Source organism: Gossypium arboreum, chromosome 4 (assembly GCF_025698485.1).
Source record: "Gossypium arboreum isolate Shixiya-1 chromosome 4, ASM2569848v2, whole genome shotgun sequence".
In the NCBI taxonomy this organism is placed as follows: Eukaryota; Viridiplantae; Streptophyta; class Magnoliopsida; order Malvales; family Malvaceae; genus Gossypium; species Gossypium arboreum.
The window spans coordinates 117,495,520-117,514,356 of NC_069073.1; the positions used below are offsets into that span (position 1 = coordinate 117,495,520).

The 18,837-nt window shown below is 30.3% G+C and overlaps 3 protein-coding genes across 3 annotated transcripts; 2 read left to right on the plus strand and 1 right to left on the minus strand.

The window, feature by feature from the left end:
* Positions 1-4,778: 4,778 nt before the first annotated feature.
* Positions 4,779-6,214, plus strand: LOC108458033 (protein EXORDIUM-like 2). The gene has a single exon (XM_017757270.2). It carries the CDS (start codon positions 4,882-4,884, stop codon positions 5,770-5,772), a length of 891 nt encoding a protein of 296 aa, XP_017612759.1. The 5' UTR covers positions 4,779-4,881; the 3' UTR covers positions 5,773-6,214.
* A 4,286-nt stretch (positions 6,215-10,500) lies between these two features.
* Positions 10,501-14,522, minus strand: LOC108460832 (40S ribosomal protein S6). Its single transcript, XM_017760504.2, has 6 exons — positions 14,431-14,522; positions 14,254-14,318; positions 13,984-14,041; positions 13,774-13,882; positions 11,498-11,770; positions 10,501-10,941 (listed from the first exon to the last, which is right to left on the minus strand). Exons 1-6 carry the CDS (start codon positions 14,434-14,436, stop codon positions 10,703-10,705), a joined length of 750 nt encoding a protein of 249 aa, XP_017615993.1. The 5' UTR covers positions 14,437-14,522; the 3' UTR covers positions 10,501-10,702.
* Positions 14,523-15,675: 1,153 nt separating this feature from the next.
* On the plus strand, positions 15,676-17,945 carry LOC108460678 (14-3-3 protein 6-like). The gene is made up of 4 exons (XM_017760265.2): positions 15,676-16,301; positions 17,057-17,179; positions 17,363-17,479; positions 17,590-17,945. The coding sequence occupies exons 1-4, from the start codon at positions 15,816-15,818 to the stop codon at positions 17,647-17,649; spliced, it is 786 nt and encodes a 261-aa protein (XP_017615754.1). The 5' UTR covers positions 15,676-15,815; the 3' UTR covers positions 17,650-17,945.
* Positions 17,946-18,837: the final 892 nt, after the last annotated feature.

Consider the following 18,837-nt stretch of genomic DNA (forward strand, 5'->3'; position numbering starts at 1 on the left):
ATAAGTTGTATATGATATTTTAAAAATTATTTTAGAGTTTTAAAACTTTAGTACTAATTAAACAACATACATTAAATTCGTTATGAAACTATGTTATATCTAAACTCTTATGCTCATGTTATTACTTGTGTACTACCATGCTAGTATGTTATTTCCACTGAATAGTCGTGAAAAAAAAAAGTTGCGTCACTTTAATTAATAGATTTTACGACTACCCTTTTAAACCAATGTCGGAATTTTAAATTTTGAGAAGTATAAAAATTAAAAATCATCAAATTGGAGAACATTGATTAATCCATAACTTACGCATAGAAGGAAACTAAACTAATAGCATAATTAGACCTAACAAATTTAACGACTATCATTTAAATCATCACTTAAATTATAAAATTCAATAAAATAAAGCAATCAAAACTAATCAAATTAAAATCCCCCGGCATAGAAAACAACACAAAACACATAAAAACTCTATTTCTTCTTTTGGAGAAACTGCACCCAATGTCGCTAAACTATTAATGAATTTATATTTTTGTTACCTAACTATTTGAAACTAACCTGTTAAAATCATTGTTATATGACATTCTCTATTTACACCATATGCACTAATTGAAAGTTCTCATTCTCCTTCTCTTTTCACAGTTTGTTTTTCTATGAAACAACGATCTCTAACATCGACTGTCAGATCAACTTGATCTACTGTACCAATCGTCGAATCGTAGCTTGAAACTTGCTAGCCGAATTTTAAAAAAAAAATTAACAATTCAGTGACTTAAATAAAAATTTTCGAGTAATTCTATAATTATTTTGTAACTTTTTGAAGTTAAATACCAAAACATAAACATACTAACAATTTAGTAAATTTTTTAAGTATAGCTTTGAAACCAAAAAGGGAATCAAGTAGGGAAAAGAAATAAAAATGAGTGAAATGCAGTGAACTAGGGAGGTTGGGGGGAGTGATGGAGTCGGCCACCGTCACCATTTTACCACTGATTTTGTGTGCTTAGTTTTGGACTGTGTTTGGGGGTTTCTGTCCAAAATCTAAAAGCATAATGAAAAAAAGTGCTTTTTTGGGTCGCTGAAATTCTCAAAAGCTTGTCTGAAGGTGGGATATTAATAATTATTCAATATGTTTCGAAATAAAATAAATAAAAAGGTAAATTTTTAAAAGCCAAAAAGGGTGTTGGGTTGGCCAAATTTCCGTCGTCGAGGCAGTGGGCCAACCGCCACAAAACAAAATCCACCAACCCATTTTCTACCTTTTTCTATATTTTATCCAAACTATTTTTTATAATGTTTATTAAAACAAATATGTAATTACAATATAAATATAAATACATATTCGAGTAATATAATAAATAAAAAATCAGAAAAATAGGACAAAGCTGAAAAGTTTGAACAAAATTTGTACATGAAACATACACATGTTGAGACTAGAAATCCAAATATTACAATTGCATATGATAAGACTCAAAATATTCGTCTTTATCAACTATTATAATTCTTAAACAAGAGAATTAATGCGTTTCAATGCACTCAAACACATCTACTTCTACATTAACAATAATACAGATGTTAATCGAATTAAGACTCAATTGACAAAAAAATGACACTTCTTTTAAAAAAATTCATATAAAACTTTCAAATAAAATAACTAAAAATCATGACAAATTTTACAAGCGGATTGAAGATGACAAGTGTTATATTTATTTATGCAATTTTTTTACTACAATATATAATATACTTGTTAAAGCCCTTAACTTATGTGAAATCTAAAAATCCCACTAATAATTTGTTACATAATTTTTCTTATTTAAGATAAATCAAATCATTAGAGTTTAGACTAACATTAATGAAGGCATGATTAATGAAAAAAATATAATTTTATATTTTGAAAATAATTATATCTATTGACAAAAGTTATTGGAACCTCTTTTACGTGATTCCATAATGTGCCATCTTTGACTAGTTTCTCTTATTACTTCAAGAAACTACAATTTATCACATGAATCATGCAAAAACAGTTTTAGATTAATTGAATCATAAATTGATATGACAGATTTAAATTAAGTTTTAATTTTTAATTGGATTAATAAATTAATTATTTAATTAATTTAACTACCTATTCAATTTTAAAAACATTAGTAGATTTTATAAACTTTTACAGAAAATTACAAGACCCACATTAATCAATAGAAGATAGACTAGTAAGAGATCAAGTCATAACTTTTTGAAAGAAAAGAATCTTAAATCTCATAACTTTATTATATTTATTACATTCGAACTCACATCTTTTTAAATAAATAATAATTTTAATATTAATTGAGTTAAAACTCAACTCTAATATTAAAATATATTTTATTTAAATTTTATTTAGAGCATGGGCACTCAATATGTAAGGGTGGGTGGAGCTACTTAGGTTGACAAAGGAACCTACTTTTTCCAATAATAATAAAAAAATAAAATTTTATACAAAATATTATCATATTGTTGATTGTGTATATATTATGTGCTTCAATTTCTCCAGCATGCAAGTTGTCTCCTCAATTTCCAATAATTAGAACATAGATAAGTTTAAATTTTATATTTAGTGACTTCGTTCTAGCCACGGATTTGAAGATTAAATTTTAGAGGTTCAATTAATTTTTTAATTTTTTGAAATTATTAGAATTTTATAATTTTTTAGAGGAGTTTAATTAAAATTTAAGAAAATTAAAAGGGATAATAAGATTTTAGTTGTGTTGTTAAGATTGAAATTTTATGTTTTTTTTTAAATTAAACTACAAGTACAACCCTACAAATATATTAGTTTTACTTAGATGTGTTCAAGGACCGAGTTAGACTCTAACAAAATTTTAGGCTCGTTTGATAGATTTGGGTTCGTTTTATAAGTGGGCCTAAATTTTTTTCCAAGCTCAATCCGATCGTATTAATTTTTTTAAAAATATAATACATAAAATATTAAAAATATTAAAATAAATGTTTCCCAATAAATTAAAAATAAATTTAAAAAAAAACTTTATACTTAAATAATATAGGTGCAACTTAACAAGCAAATGACTCTAAGATAGCGACAAAAGTAACAATTAAAAAAGAATTATACAATATCCAAACAATACCAATAAAATAGTAATAATATAATAGTGAAATGGTAACAAAATAGTGAGAAAATAATAGCAAAATAATAGTTTTTTTTACAAATTCAGGTCGGTTCGAGCTAAAATCCTTACTCGAGGCCCGGCCCATTTTCTAAATAGGTCCTATTTTTTTACCCAAGTCTATTTTCGAGCCTATATTTATGCTCAAATCCTCCTACTTTCCGATCGAGCTGAGCCAGGACAGATCTAGTTTTACTATATAATTGTTATATATTTATATTTCTTAATTGAATTGCTATTCGATTAACTCGTGAAACTAATTTATTAAATATTTTATTATATAATATTAGTCAACACATATCAAAATTTGTTTGGAATATTAGAAAATAAATTCACATTCAATACTTTTTGTTTTCATCTATTATAGAAAAAAGAAGTTTGTTTTGATCAAGATTTTAATATATGATGATGATGCAATAATGTTAGGTAGGGTGCACGGTGCAGCATGGTATAGCTTAGCTTGTTTTCTCTTTTCCCCAATACTTAGGTGTTGAAAATGGATTTCCTTGGCTATACTCTCAGACCTCAGCTCAGTTCTACAGTGGTAGTGGTCCCATGCTTACAGGTCCATGATATAGGATTAAGGACTCCCCAAGTAAAACTAACGTTGCACGTCATCAGTTTTTCCATTAATGAAATCTACGGTTCTGATCATCGTCTCTCTGAATTTTAATTGGTGGGACCACTCTACAAAAATTTGTTCTTAAGAAATTACGTTTGTAATTATTTAAAAGAATAATAAAATGTTTGTTGTGAGAGGTGGACTTTTTTTAAAAAAATTTTCAAAGTGTCGTCTATTCAAAACTTTTAATAAGTTAGAATTCTTTTTAACTCGAATTAAGATTTTGTCTTTTAATTCTGCAAAGATCTTGAATACCTTGAGCGGCAGTAAGTTTATAAGGTAAGAGCGTTGGGTAAAGCAGGAAATTTTTAACGAAGACAAAAATTAATAATTTTTTGAAGAACCAAAATAAAATTTTATCATTATATTAACTTATAATTTTTTAAATATTAAATGGATTTTATAAATAATTTTTAATTTTAGGAGCCAAGGCCATTATCTCTTTTTAAAAAAAACATTTTATTAAAATCATATCGTATAAATATATAATCACTTATCAAGTTGAAATCATATTATATGACCGCATAACTTACTTACCATTTACCTATTAGAGTTTGAACCCCATATAACATATACGTCATTGGACGGGAGGCATGATACCACTTAATCTAGTAGGGTCAAGAAACAACTCGACTTGACTCATATAATATATATATTGATAATTAGGGGAGGAACATGGGACTGTTCGAGATTAAACTAAACTCTTATATTTACAACATAATATTCTTTATCACTTGACAAAAAAAGACCAAATTCTATGAAATAATAAATTATTATTACATTTTTTAAGAAAAAATAATTAAATAATTATTTAGCTTGTTTAATACAACTCTCAGTTTCCTCCATTTCTATCTACACGTCACCGTTTCAACTCCTTACATTACAGACTGGCGAAATTCGCCCTTCCATCATCACAATCAATACCCAATCCTTTCTCTCCACGTGGCAAACCTTGACGTTGACACCTCTGCTTAGACAGCTGTCTCCCAAACACCCTCTTATAAATAACCTTCCCTCACTTCACTCTCTCATCGTTCTCAAATCTTTCCCAGCAAGCACCTCTCTTCTTAACTATAAATTTCAAATCTCTCTTCTCCCTTAATCATGGCTACTATTTACCACCTTGCCACTCTCATGCTCTTCTGCTTTATCCAACTCAGCTTCTCCGAGTTGGTTGAAGAGCAACCCTTGGTTTTAAAGTACCACAACGGTCCACTCTTGAAAGGCAAGATCACCGTTAATCTTATCTGGTATGGCAAGTTTACACCCATCCAACGCTCCATAATCGTTGATTTCATCAACTCTTTGAGTTCCGATAAGGCCACAATGGTTCCTTCCACGTCGTCGTGGTGGAAAATTACTAAAAAGTACAAGGGTGGTTCTTCTACCTTAGCTGTAGGCAAACAAATCCTTCTTGAAAATTACCCGCTCGGTAAATTCCTTAAAAACCCACATTTACGGGCATTGGCCAGTAAGTTCAACGGCGTTGATACCATCAACGTAATCCTTACTTCCAAAGACGTCGCCGTAGAAGGGTTTTGTATGAGGTGTGGGACTCACGGGTCAACCCGGGTTGGACGTGGTCCTGTTCGTGGGACTTATATTTGGGTCGGAAACTCGGAGACTCAGTGTCCGGGTCAATGTGCTTGGCCTTTTCATCAGCCTATTTACGGTCCACAAACCCCCCCTTTGGTTGCTCCTAACGGAGACGTTGGAGTTGACGGGATGATTATTAATTTGGCTACGCTTTTGGGAAACACCGTTACGAACCCGTTTAACAATGGGTATTTTCAGGGTCCGGCGAATGCTCCTTTGGAAGCGGTTTCGGCTTGTAGGGGGATGTTCGGTTCGGGTTCGTACCCGGGATATCCGGGTAAGGTGTTGGTGGAGAAAAGTACAGGGGCGAGTTACAATGCGAACGGGATTAATGGGAGGAAATATTTGTTGCCGGCGATGTGGGATCCTCAGACGTCAACTTGTAAGACGTTAATGTGATGGAACACGTGGCGGATATCAGTGGCGAGAGAGGTGTAGACGTGGCATTGATAAGTAGGGGGGGCTCTTTTGTACGTTGTCGTTTCGTGTGACGTGTAAATTGCTATATTTGATATTTAAAAAAAAAAAGGGAAAATATGGTGGGGTCTGGGGTTGGGTATGGGGGAAGGCAGACGAGAAAAGGAAATGTGAATGTTGGGATAATATATATAAATAAAATATATGAATATTTAAAGAAGTGAAAAATTTTAAAAATGTTTTTTTTTTTTTATCTTTTTTATATTTAATGATGAGAGTTAAAGGTTTAAAGGTAAAGAGGGAGGAATTTGTTTGATCTGAATGATGGACAAAGTTGCTGGGGACATGGGGAACCATGATAATGGATGATGTTTCATTTCATAATATCTTTTACCTTAAAATTAAAATTATATTAAATGGTAAATTATGTGTTTAATTTATTTTTGTTTTATATTATGATATTTAATTTAATTATTATTTTATATTAATTATAAGTAAATATATCGGTCATTTAAACTTACTCTAATAAAACTTTTACCTCCCATATGATTTCCCAACACAAGTAGTTTTAGATGGTAAAATATGATGATTTTCTCTAGCAAGAGTGTCATATGTTTAAAGTAGATAAAGAAACTAAAACAAATACAAAAACAGTTTTGGGTGTTGTGCCATTTTAAATTAATGAGACAAATGGGGTGAAGTTTAAGGCTTTCAGCAAAATCTAGGCTCTTGGCAGGCAGCGGAGAAAATGAAAGGTTATTTTATAGGCTTACATGAAAATAAATTATAAAATTATGCAATTTTTACATTTTAATACACACTTAATAAAAACCAATCAATATTTATTTTAAATAAATTTATTTAAATTAAATTAAAAATATAAATTTGATCTTTTTATTTTCTCTTATATTCAACTTCTTACTCATATATGATATCAAAAACCTCATGATTTCAAAATAGTAAAATGAGGGTTTTCATTTCTACAATATTTTTGAGTTCTTAATATTAAAAATGAAGGTTTGTTTTGATGAGAGAAATTTGAAATAGAATTTATTTTAAAATTTTGCAAAATTTTCTTTGTAGAGAAAAAGAAAGGAAAATGATTAAGAGAGAATTTTCTTTTATTTTTATTAAATCTCTATTCTAAATATTTTTATTTAATTTAAAATATCACATATCATAATTTAGTTGATGAAAAAGCTTTTTTAATGAGAGTTAACTATTAGTGCCTTAAGTGGTAATCAAATAACACTTTATATAAAAGATAAAGTTGCATAATTTAGGTACATATTTTTCATATAAGTTTATTTCAGGTAAAAGTATTGCGGAAGTTGGACTGATTACATTTTACTTTATTTTACTTAAAAATACGTGAATTAATATCAGACGTTTGATTAAAGAGCAAATCGATCCTTTTATTAATTTTTTTATCTATTTTTACCATTAAAATTAACTTGACTGACAAATAAAGTTATAAATAAATAGAACATTCGATGAATAATTCATTTTGTGTTCGTTTATTATACTAAATAAACGAACATGAACAATATTTTAATACTCGTTTATTAAATAAACCGAACACAAATAAAACCTATTCAACTCATTTAATGAACTTGCTCATTTATGTTCATTTAAAGCTCATTTATCATTCCATTAGTATATATTAATAAAATTATCTTGGTTTATATTTTTATCATATAATTATTAATATATATTTGACTATTTTATATAAAAATAATCTATATGTTTATTTATTGTTTGTTTACTATTTATGAACATGTTTGTTTAATATTCATGAATTATGAACATTAAACAAAAGAACATTAACATATAATTTTAAATAAACAAAAACGAACAAAAATTTCAAAATTCTTAACATAAACTAGCTTAAAACAAACAAATGAATATAAATAAAAGTCTGTTCGGTCAAGCTCGATTCATTTACAACTTCACTACAGTTAAATGTGATGTGACATACGTACCTCATTTTGACATGTAAAAACTAATTTTTAACAATAAAAATTTATGAAACTTTTAACAAAATAACCAATTTACTTGTTGATCTAATATACAATAACTAATTTATCTATTTTTGAATAAAAAATAAAATATAATCTAACTTTCAATACAAATACTTTTATAGTACATTTATGGTCTATTTTATACCCAAAGATAAAAATGAGGGTATTTAAATTGGTGGTGATCAAAATTCAGCAGTTGGCAGCAACAGATAAGAGGGAAACCCGGCTTTTTTATTAAACTAACTTAAAAAAATAAATTAATTATCAAAATAACTCACTTTTTTAATTAAATACAAAAATAACTCGTTTTCTACAGTAAAAAGTGGTGGAGCCATATGATATGGCGCTACTACAGTGCCACGTCAGCAAGGGATGTTAAAAAATATTTTTTGGTGGAGCCATGTTAAATGGCGCCACCAGTATAAAATATCAGGGAAATACTTAAAGTTCTGAAAAAACGGGAGACTTAAAAAAAAATTTACCATTAAATGGCGCCACCACTTTTCTGCCTTCTGACACCTTTTTGTTTTCTTTTCTTTTCTTTTCATATTTCTTTTGTTTTTTTTTATTTTCATATTTCATATTTTTTTTTATTTTTTATTTTGTTCCTTAATAAATTGTATCTTTTTATTTTTTTACTTTTTGATTTTGTTTTATTTTTATTATTAACTTTAAAAATTTGTAATGTATATTTAAAATGTTTTATAATACCTTTTTAAAATTTTAATTATTATTTTTAAAAATATTTTTTAACTTTAGATATATATTTGTGAAATTAATTTTTATATATTTTAAAATTTATTTTTCAAATTTATTTTTAATATTTTAAATATTAATTTTAAATATTAACCATATTTTTAATAATATAAAATCATTTAAACTTTTAAAATTTGTAAATACAATTTCTTTAATTTCTTTTTACATTTTTAACTTTTTAATTTTTGAAAAGTTTGGGGACCTTAATAATAATTTTTCAATTTTCTGGTGGAGCCATTTCAAATATTAAACATACGTTTCAAATTGTATGTAAAATTAATAAAATATTAAACATACATTTCAAATATTATAAAACTAATAATTTCAAAACTAATTTGAAAAATATATATTTAAAATTTATAAAAAATAATTTTACAAATATATATCTAAAGTTAAAAAATAATTTTAAAATAATAATTAAAATTGTAAAAAATTTAAATATACATGAAAATTTTTTAAAATTAATAATATAAATTAAATAAATAAAATAAAATAAAAAATAATATAAAACTTAAAAATAAAAAATTAAGAAAAGACAAATTTAATAAAAAATAAAAAAGGGTGATGAAACTGGCTCCATCGAAATGAAAAATTATTATTAACGCCCCCAAACTTTTCAAAATTAAAAAAAGTTAAAAATTTAAAAGAAATTAAAGAAATTGTATTTACAAATTTTAAAAGTTTAAATGATTTTATATTATTAAAAATATGGTTAATATTTTAAAATTAATATTTAAAATTTTAAAAATTAATTTGAAAAATACATTTTTAAAATATATAAAAATTAATTTCACAAATATATATATAAAGTTAAAAAGTATTTTAAAAATAATAATTAAAATTTTAAAAGGTATTATAAAACATTTTAAATATACATTACAAATTTTTAAAGTTAATAATAAAAATAAAACAAAATAAACAAAATGAAATAAGAAAAAAAAAAAAAAGTAAAAAAATAAAAAGATAAAATTTATTAAGGAACAAAATAAAAAGTAAAAAAAGAAATATGAAAATAAAAGAAAAAACAAAAGAAATATGAAAAAAAAAATCAGAAAGCAAAAAATGGTGACGCCATTTAAAATGACTCCACTCGAAAATAGTCATTTTTTTTAAGTCCCCCATTTTTTCAAAACTTTAAATATTTTTCTGATATTTTATATTGATGGCACCATTCAACATGACTCCACTAAAAAATAACTTTTTAACAACCCTTGCTGACGTGACACTGTAATGACGCCATATCATATGGCTCCACCACTTTTTACTGTAGAAAACGAGTTATTTTTGTATTTAATTAAAAAAATAGATTATTTTGATAATTAATTTATTTTTTTGGGTTAGTTTAATAAAAAAGCCTGGAAACCCATAGCTGTGATTTTCACTGTTACTATTACTATTTTTACCATTGTTGCTTTCAGTAGTGGATAAATATAAGGGAGGCAGAGATGGAATTCAGGAAATATTAGAATTTCTCAATATAAAATATTTATAAAAAATTGAATATATAAAAATAATTTCATGAATACATATTTATATATTGCATATAAAAATTGGGATTCTTCTTAATAGCAGCAAAGGGTAGAAGAGAGGGAGATAGGCATGTGAATTAGGAACCTATTAAAGGACATATCAACAGGTTTCAGAAACAGTTGCAGGGACCACTTTTATCAAATTTCAGTAACAAATGTCAGAGCCTCAGTGTCAGAGGTTAAGAGCAAATCAATTATGCAAAAAACAGTTCATGCACCCATCCCGCATATCTACTATTTCATTACATGTGATACGAACTGATCTCAGCTAAGGATGCTTGTGATATATATGATATATATATTCAGAGGCTGACATTTTCAGAGTATGAATATAGTGTAAAATCTTGGATTACATATAGGAATAGACCAATCTCTAAACCTATGGTTCTCAAAGATTGCATGCATTTAATAAAACAGAAACAACTATAAAGAGTATGCATTAGATGAAGCAATTTAGTTAATGATAATTGTCAAAAAGATGACCTAACATAGTAGATGGAAAAATAACATTACCAAATTGGATACTAAGCAATAAATTATGACAGCATATGGCACTGCAAAAAACTGGGTACTGACCAAGATCCCTTTTGGTTTATCAAAACTTATCTAAGCTGAAACAGAAGGCTTAGAAGCAGCAGAGAGCTTGGACCTCCTCTTCGCTAAACTCTCGCTACGGCGCTCCCGCTGCTCCTTCAACCTTGTGGCAAGCAGCTTCTGGTACTCAGCTGCCTCTGACTTGGCCTTGGCAATTCTTTTCTTCTTGTCAGCAATTCTAGCCCGCTTCCTCTGCAGTGTCAATGGTGTTACCAGCCTCTGGATTTTTGGGGCTTTGCTCACCTTCTTGCCTGCAGATCCCAGAAATGGCCATCAGTAATATGTCCAAGAAAACATTTCAACTCTCCCAAACTATTATGTTGTTTTGACTTTTTTCAAGTACAAGTATCTAATACCCGTGTCTGAGTGACATTAGCTCAGCAAGCCTCACTAATTCCAACCATGATCCAGTCTCAAATACCCTACTTCCAGCATGCTCCATGCATGACTAAATGAAATAAGAAAAGCCTTTTTTAACTCCACCAAGCAGGTTGGCAGTCTGGTGTGGGTGGGTAAGGCATACAAATGCAATGCAAATAAAACTAAAAACCTAGAATATCAATCATAGGAAAAGATACAGTGGCTTCCATAGAAGGAGCCTAAACAGAATTTCAACCTATTTACTTGCACATTAAACACCATGCTACGTTCTAGAAGCTAAAATTACATTATGAGTTAAAAGAGACCATTTCACAGGAAGCAAATAACAGGAGAATGCCTAAAACCTAGCAGTAAAGAACCAAGTCTCATACATCTTGTTGCCCTCTATATTAAAAATGAAAGTTGAGGAAGAAAGAACAGCTTTACCAGATTTTGTGGTGAAAGTCCTCCTGTAAGTGTTGACATACTTCCGGACATCATCTTCCTTTGAAAGGTTAAAGAGCTTTCTAATCTTGGAGGCCCTCTTTGGACCTCTCATCCTAGGTTTTTCAGTGTCCGTTAGCCCTGGCAAATCATTCTCACCCTTCTTCACAATAACCAAGTTCAAAACAGAAAGGTCTTGGCTAACAATGCATCCACGAACAGACTTCCTTCTACGCTCACCATTACGTCTTCCATATCCACGGAAGCATGGGGTACCTGCTCAAGCAATACAAATGAATAAAATATGCTTAATTATCTTGAATTTGGATGCTTTTCAACATTTCCTCTTTGCTTAATTGTCTTGGTTTCCTCTTTTCTAATGAAGATGATGTGAAAGGGATGGGCAAATATCTATATGAAAATATACTGAGAAGATAATGTAAAGGAGAGAAGAAGGTAACGTGATGAAGACTTCAGTAACTTCGTTTTTTGGTTTCCAAAAAAGAAAGCAAGTAGCAGAGATGGTAGCCAGGTTTAAAAAATGGGAATGAAGAAGTTGACATGAAATTATTATGTTTTTCCCATGAACTATAAACAAAATAATAAGAAAAAGGAAGTGATGAGACCAAGTGAAACGATTCAAAAACCTCAGAGGGGCTGCAGGGAAGGTCTTATGATTTTCTTATTAGGCATCATTATTCAAGTTTCTATGGAATATCACAAATATTAATACACGAAAGAGTAACTTTGTAGATTCCATCAAGTTTTTTGGGGAATCTACGAAAGTCTCCAACACAAGAAATCTTTGTGAAATTGTCCAAAAATCAATAAATGAATGACTGATAGAACCTAGCAGAAACTATTCATTCTTTTGTTTCATTCATTATTTCTTTTTCCTTTTTTTCATGCTCATTACGTCTGTAAACTGCTGACAAAATGATGACAAGTGGCCAAGGGAGAGAAACAAACATAACAGAAAAAATGTTGTAGGAAAAACTAAGTCATCCTTTTGAGCCCATAGGACATCCTTGGTGACTTGGACCAAAGGCACAAAAAGACCAATCAAGATTAGCCATGTGACAATTCACATGGGAGAGGTACCATGGCAAGGGAAGAAAGTGACAACAAATATAACAATTTTCCTAGCCAAAATTACATGTCATTCCCGTGAAAATTGTGGCATTTGTCATTGTGGCCAAAACAATTGTTCATTTGGAAATCCTTCTCTTTTCCCTTTCCATCTCTCTCCTATGTAATTTTTCCCCACATGGCTAGCCTTGATAGGGTCCTTTCATTACCCATAAACCTTATAGGTCCGTATCAACAAGGATGACAAGGCCGTAGCTTCCTGTTGGCCCAAAAATGATGACTCATTTTCCCCTACAATAAATTTTCTTATCATGTATGTTTCTTCCTTGACTACTAGTCATCATTTCATTTCATCAAACTAGCAAGTGGGACCAAGTACCCTACTAATGCATCCATTTTATTTCTTAAATGACACTAAGAAACGTTCTAGCAATTGGAATCAAATAACATTCACTTATAGTCAAATTTACATAGATGCGCCATCTAAATCACTTCAAAGGCATGACCACCTTTGACTTTTAAAATTTTGGTTTGATTTTTCTTAATTCATATTAAACTCATCTCCAAGTAAATCACTTAACACCACAAATAAATTCTTTTAATTGCTACATCTATCCTCGCCTTCTCAAAAAGATAAAAATCCAAAGCGTGCTTCAAATTTGAATTTTACAGAAACAGGCTTCTTCTCATTCAAGCCCAGTATTCCAGTTGAATTACTTTCACCACCTTATCTCTCCATTAAACCCTTTAATAAGCCTTTGAAGTCCAATCTGTGTATGCCAAGAATGTCAATTAATCTCTCTAAGAATAGAAAAATGAAACCAAAACCTCATATTGACAAAATCAAACTTTCGCATACAATATCATGTGTCATTATCTTCTTTTCCTTCTCTTAACCTTTATAATTTGTTTATATATATTTTAACTTTTAATCTTAATTAAATTTAATGTCAAAGCTCTATGTTCAACTCACATGATCATAACACATTTTAAAGTCTAATCTAATTACTAGATCATATTTGATGATAAATTTGAATACAAACCTTATTGGATCAAGTTTAAGGGTTTGCCTCAGATAGCTTTGAGACTTATAACAGGACATAATTAAGCGTATATGATATAAAAGCTTTCTCAGTAACCTATTCCATCATTATTTCCACTAATTTCCTAGTGCACAGTAGAAATCTTACCTCTATGAAGCAAGAGACGAACACGACCAGGAGTCAGAACACCCTGCTTCATCGGGAATCCTTGCTTGTCGCAACCTCCCATGATCTTGAAAACATAGCCCTTGAATTCCTGTTGAAAGAAACAGAAAAGTAGAACTTTTATTAACTCGAACAGATCAATCGTTACTTCAAAAAACAAAAGTAAAATTGTAAAACGGCTAAACCACACACCTCGCCTAAAGCATCTCCAGCAACCTCCTGCGAGATCCGCTTGTCGAAAAATGCCCGACTGTCACATTAAAAATGACATCAATATATTTAATCACAAGAGAAAATTTAATTAAATTTCATTAACTCAACCTAACTCGTAAGATTCTGCTTTATTCGTTACCAAAAGTTCGACCTTCTCATTTCTCATTGCTTTGTTTTTTTTTTTTCCACTTTCTAGACTTTCTCAACGAATAAACAGATTACAACTAAAGAAAACAAAATTAAACTTACAGCTTCTGATCGTCATCGATCTCGAGCTTCTTCTGGCAACCAGTAGTCGGATTTGCGATATTAAACTGCACAAAAACAAAAAAGGATGAAATAAATAGAACACACGGAATATAGTTTTAGCTCTAAAATTAAGGTTTTCATTTTTCTTTTTTGAGGGTAAGGTATGGCGCTCGGTACCTTCATCTTGGGATCTGCTTTAGCTGCTGCTGCTCAAATCAGCTCAGTGTGCGAAAGAGAAAGAGAATAAACGAAATTAGGGCTTTTAATTCAACAGCGTGCGTCTCTTGGGTTTTAAATGGGCCGAATTTATCTGGGCCTTCACATGACTGAGTTTCGTTTATGATGAGTGCTGACACGGACCTAGGGTTTACAAAATACGATCGAGACAAATCATAGATAGATCTGTCCCTGAGCCAGACAATCGCCCAGTCCAAACCTTTTATGACTCTATTCGGCTCGGATCTGCCCGATTAGAATTTATAAAAATAAAAAATTTAAATTTAATTATAGAAATATATAAAGATTAATATTAATATATATTTTAATATTTTATTTTTGAACAATAGAAAGCAAGTTGAATAAAAAATAGGTTTGGACTTAAATTTTTTAAATTGAGCCGTAATTTGGATCATAGACAAGTCTAATCATAAGTAAATGTTGCAAAAATAATATCAGAAGAAATCAGTTTCTCAAAACTCAAAAAGTTAAAAAAAATGTAATCAAATAAAATAATGCATACAAACTAAAAAAATGTAATCAAATAAAATAATGCATACAAACAATTAATACATTAGAAAAATTCAAAAAACAAAATATAGAGATGCATCACTTTCATCGATTATTGATAATTGGATCCTAACCACGTCGTTATTAAGTCATCTGATAACAAAAATAAATGGCATAAGGTATACGTGACATGCCATGTGTCACTAAGATGAAACCAAAAAATGTTTTTAAAGGGGAGGGGGAGCGAAATTAAATTATAATTTTGACAATAGTAAAAATATAATCTTACGATTTTAATAGGCTATATCTTTATAATTTTTAAAAAATTAAGTCAAAATTTTATCATTTTTAGAAGGGTCAAAGTTAATTTTACTTTTATTAATTTAAAATTTTAAATGCCTATATGAAAATTTTTAATTTTAGTGAAGCGAAACCCTGCCAGCTCTCTAATTATATTTTAGTGTAATTATTTAATTCAATTAAACATGAAATATTTAATAAAAATAATCAATTTTTAATCTAATATACCGTACAATCTCTATGGTAATTCTAGGAATGAAATTCTCTTATATGCATTGATAAATATGAAGTCTAAATATCTAAAAACTGTATATCAAATAATTACAAAAAAGCTATTAAACAACAAAGCAAAAACAAATATAAAAAAGGTCAAAAGAGGAAAAAAAAATGGAAAAAACGAAGCCTCTTGATTGGCCCGGCATAGCTGGCTCCTTCATAAAACAAACGACAATGACATTGTGAGTGAAGCTCCTTTCCTATTTCTCAAATATCAAATCCCTCGAAAAATCCTACCCATCCAATCACCACCCGAAACCATGGCCACTCCTTCCCCACGCGAAGAAAATGTTTACATGGCCAAACTCGCCGAGCAAGCCGAGCGCTACGAGGAGATGGTCAAGTTCATGGAGAACGTCGTCTCCGCCGTCCCCGCTCCCGACGAACTCTCCGTCGAGGAACGCAACCTTCTCTCTGTCGCCTACAAGAACGTCATCGGCGCCCGCCGTGCTTCCTGGAGGATCGTCTCCTCCATCGAGCAGAAGGAGGAAGGCCGTGGCAACGCCGACCACGTCGCCGTTATCCGTGACTACAGGGCCAAGATCGAGGCCGAGTTGTCCGAGATTTGCGCTGGAATTTTGAAGCTCCTTGACGAGAAGCTTGTTCCGGCTGCTGGAAACGGGGATTCCAAGGTGTTTTATCTGAAAATGAAGGGAGATTACCATAGGTACTTGGCTGAGTTCAAGACTGGCGATGACAGGAAATCTGCTGCCGAGAATACCCTCACTGCCTATAAATCTGCTCAGGTTTGTGTGCGTTTCTGTAATTTCTGGTTCGATCTTGTGAATTTGCTTGCCTTGATGTGTAATTTTAAGGTTCGGTTAAGTTTGGATGTGAATTATGATGAATACGTGCTTAAGTTTTTTTTAATCTGGTTTATTTTTAGTTGCGGCATATTTGAGGGTCAATCTAAATTTTAGATCTATAGTTATAGTTATGCCTTGATGTTTTGTGTATTTCTTATCACCGAGATCCGGATCTGCTTTCCATTGTGTAGCTTGATTTCGATACATAAGTATTAGAAGACATTAATGCGTTTTGCGATAGAAATTTTATGAAAATTATAAAAAAAAATGGTCTCAATAATATGAGTCTTGAATTAGATTTGCATCTTAAACATTTGTATAAAATATGTTGCAAATTGCATCTCTACTATGTCTTAGGTGCATAATGAAAACCTTGTTGTAGCCTTTGTATGAATTCAATTTGTTGTGTAATTTTAGTTGCTTTGGATTATTGGCCATTTCCTGTCATGTTATTGATGTAATTCCTGTTTATGTAGATCTTTGATGCTGCACTTTTTTCTTTGAAGTCTTTCAATCAGTTTGGGTTTTCTTTTCATAATGCTATTATTGTTTTCTCACTTTTACATTAAACAAAGGATTTTGATAATTACTTCTCTACTTTCAAGTTTGCTAAACCAAAACATATTGTGTTTTTATCCATGGTTCCGACCTTTTATTGATGGTATCTGTATCTTTTTCTACTGCTTTCTTTTCAGGACATTGCAGTAGCTGAGCTAGCCCCAACTCATCCTATCCGTTTAGGATTGGCTCTGAACTTTTCTGTCTTCTACTATGAGATCTTGAACTCTCCCGATCGTGCTTGCAGTCTTGCGAAACAGGTAGAATTACAGGACTTCAGAATTTTAGTTTAGTCTTAAGACTTATATTCATCTTGTTCATCAAAGACAGTGTAAGTATATTCTTTACATTGCAAAATCCTTTTTTGTGTTCTTTATTTGGGGTTTGTTTATTTTGTTCTTCAAATTATATTTAGTCAAAACATGTTTTGTTTCTTTCCTCAGGCTTTTGATGAAGCCATTGCAGAGCTGGATACTCTTGGAGAGGATTCATACAAGGATAGCACTTTGATAATGCAACTTCTCCGTGATAACCTCACTTTGTGGACCTCAGACATGCAGGTTAGACCCCACATATATGCTTTTCTTTCTTGCCTCTGTATTCTACCATCCATGTATCTTCTTTTCATGACAAATTTTTTAATTAACTGTATATATTTTCATCCATTTAGGATGATGGCACTGATGAGATCAAAGAAGCTTCCAAGCCTGCGGAAGAGAAACAACCGTGAAGTTCCCAGTCTTTGTGGTAGTATTTTACTTCTCTTCTTGTTTTTTGTATGGAGAAGTTGGTTGATTCCACTCTCTCTTTAGTTACTTGCTTTTAGTTGATCAGGCCTGGATTTATGAACCTTGGAAGTAACTGCTATAAATTTCTTAGCATTTCACTGCTTATTCATTTTGAGTTGTAGCTTTCTAATTGCAGTGAGGCTATGTGCACTCTCTTTCTTGATTGTTTTCTTGACAATAAGGAAGTTAACGATTGAGATATTTCCTAAGCTAAATTTTTTAAGTTGTTTTCTTGGAATTATCTGATTCATATTTATATAGCTGTGGTATTTTATCCCTTCATGCATTGTATTTTGTCTTTTTTCTTTGTCATTGCCCATTTAAATGATCGATGCCGATATATCTAGCTTGCTTTAACCTTGTATGTTTATCTCAAGATATTAGTACAGTAGTTTTTAATACAACTGCTGATTGCATCAAATCGATTATTGCAATATTTTTATTAGTTGAATGTATGCAATTTAAGGTGCATATCTAAAGATGATTTTCCAAAGCTGCTTGATTTCGGGTTTCTGCTTCTGTTGCATAGGGTAATCAACAACGGTTTGATTATTTTAGTAGAGCCTTGTAGTGCAATGAATACCATTGGTTTATAGTATCTTATTTGCTCCATGTCTTGAAAGTGGAGATCCCACGTGGCTAGTTTTTGCAACATTGTTGTCTCTCTTTGGATTTTGCCAACAAATGGACTAAGGCCTTGTTCTTCATTGCTTTTGGGATGAACTTTTTCTCAAAAAAGTGCTTTTATCTGAAAGCAATGAAGAACAACTATCAGTTTGGCAACTTTTTTAACTTAATTTAAGGCCTTTTTTACAGATGAAAAAGCCATTTATTTTAGCTTTTCCAAGCCTGAAGTTCATTTGGGTTGGTATTTTACCGTTTTAACCTATCTCCTCCACGGTAGAACTTTCCCAATTCTTTGTCTGAAATTGTTCTCTGTATCTTCTCTTCTCCACTGGTACTCAATCTTTTTCTTCTCTTCTTTTTCTAATTTTTCATTATGCTTTTAGTTTTTATTTTCTGATTGTTTGATTTTATGAAATAATTATGAAATATACTCTAATATTTTACCGTTTTAATATTTTAATATAGTTTATATATTTTAATTAAATTTAATAAATAATTAATAT

Bases quoted from the DNA above. Each gene is read 5' to 3' on its own strand.
- LOC108460678 (XM_017760265.2), top strand. From the start codon at position 15,816: ATGGCCACTCCTTCCCCACGCGAAGAAAATGTTTACATGGCCAAACTC. The intron at 16,302-17,056 runs GTTTGTGTGCGT...CTTTCTTTTCAG, and splicing joins CTGCCTATAAATCTGCTCAG to GACATTGCAGTAGCTGAGCT. The intron at 17,480-17,589 runs GTTAGACCCCAC...TCATCCATTTAG, and splicing joins TGTGGACCTCAGACATGCAG to GATGATGGCACTGATGAGAT.
- LOC108460832 (XM_017760504.2), bottom strand. The intron at 14,042-14,253 runs GTAAGTTTAATT...TTAATGTGACAG, and splicing joins ATCGATGACGATCAGAAGCT to TCGGGCATTTTTCGACAAGC. The intron at 11,771-13,773 runs GTAAGATTTCTA...TTGCTTGAGCAG, and splicing joins TCGTCTCTTGCTTCATAGAG to GTACCCCATGCTTCCGTGGA.
- LOC108458033 (XM_017757270.2), top strand. From the start codon at position 4,882: ATGGCTACTATTTACCACCTTGCCACTCTCATGCTCTTCTGCTTTATC.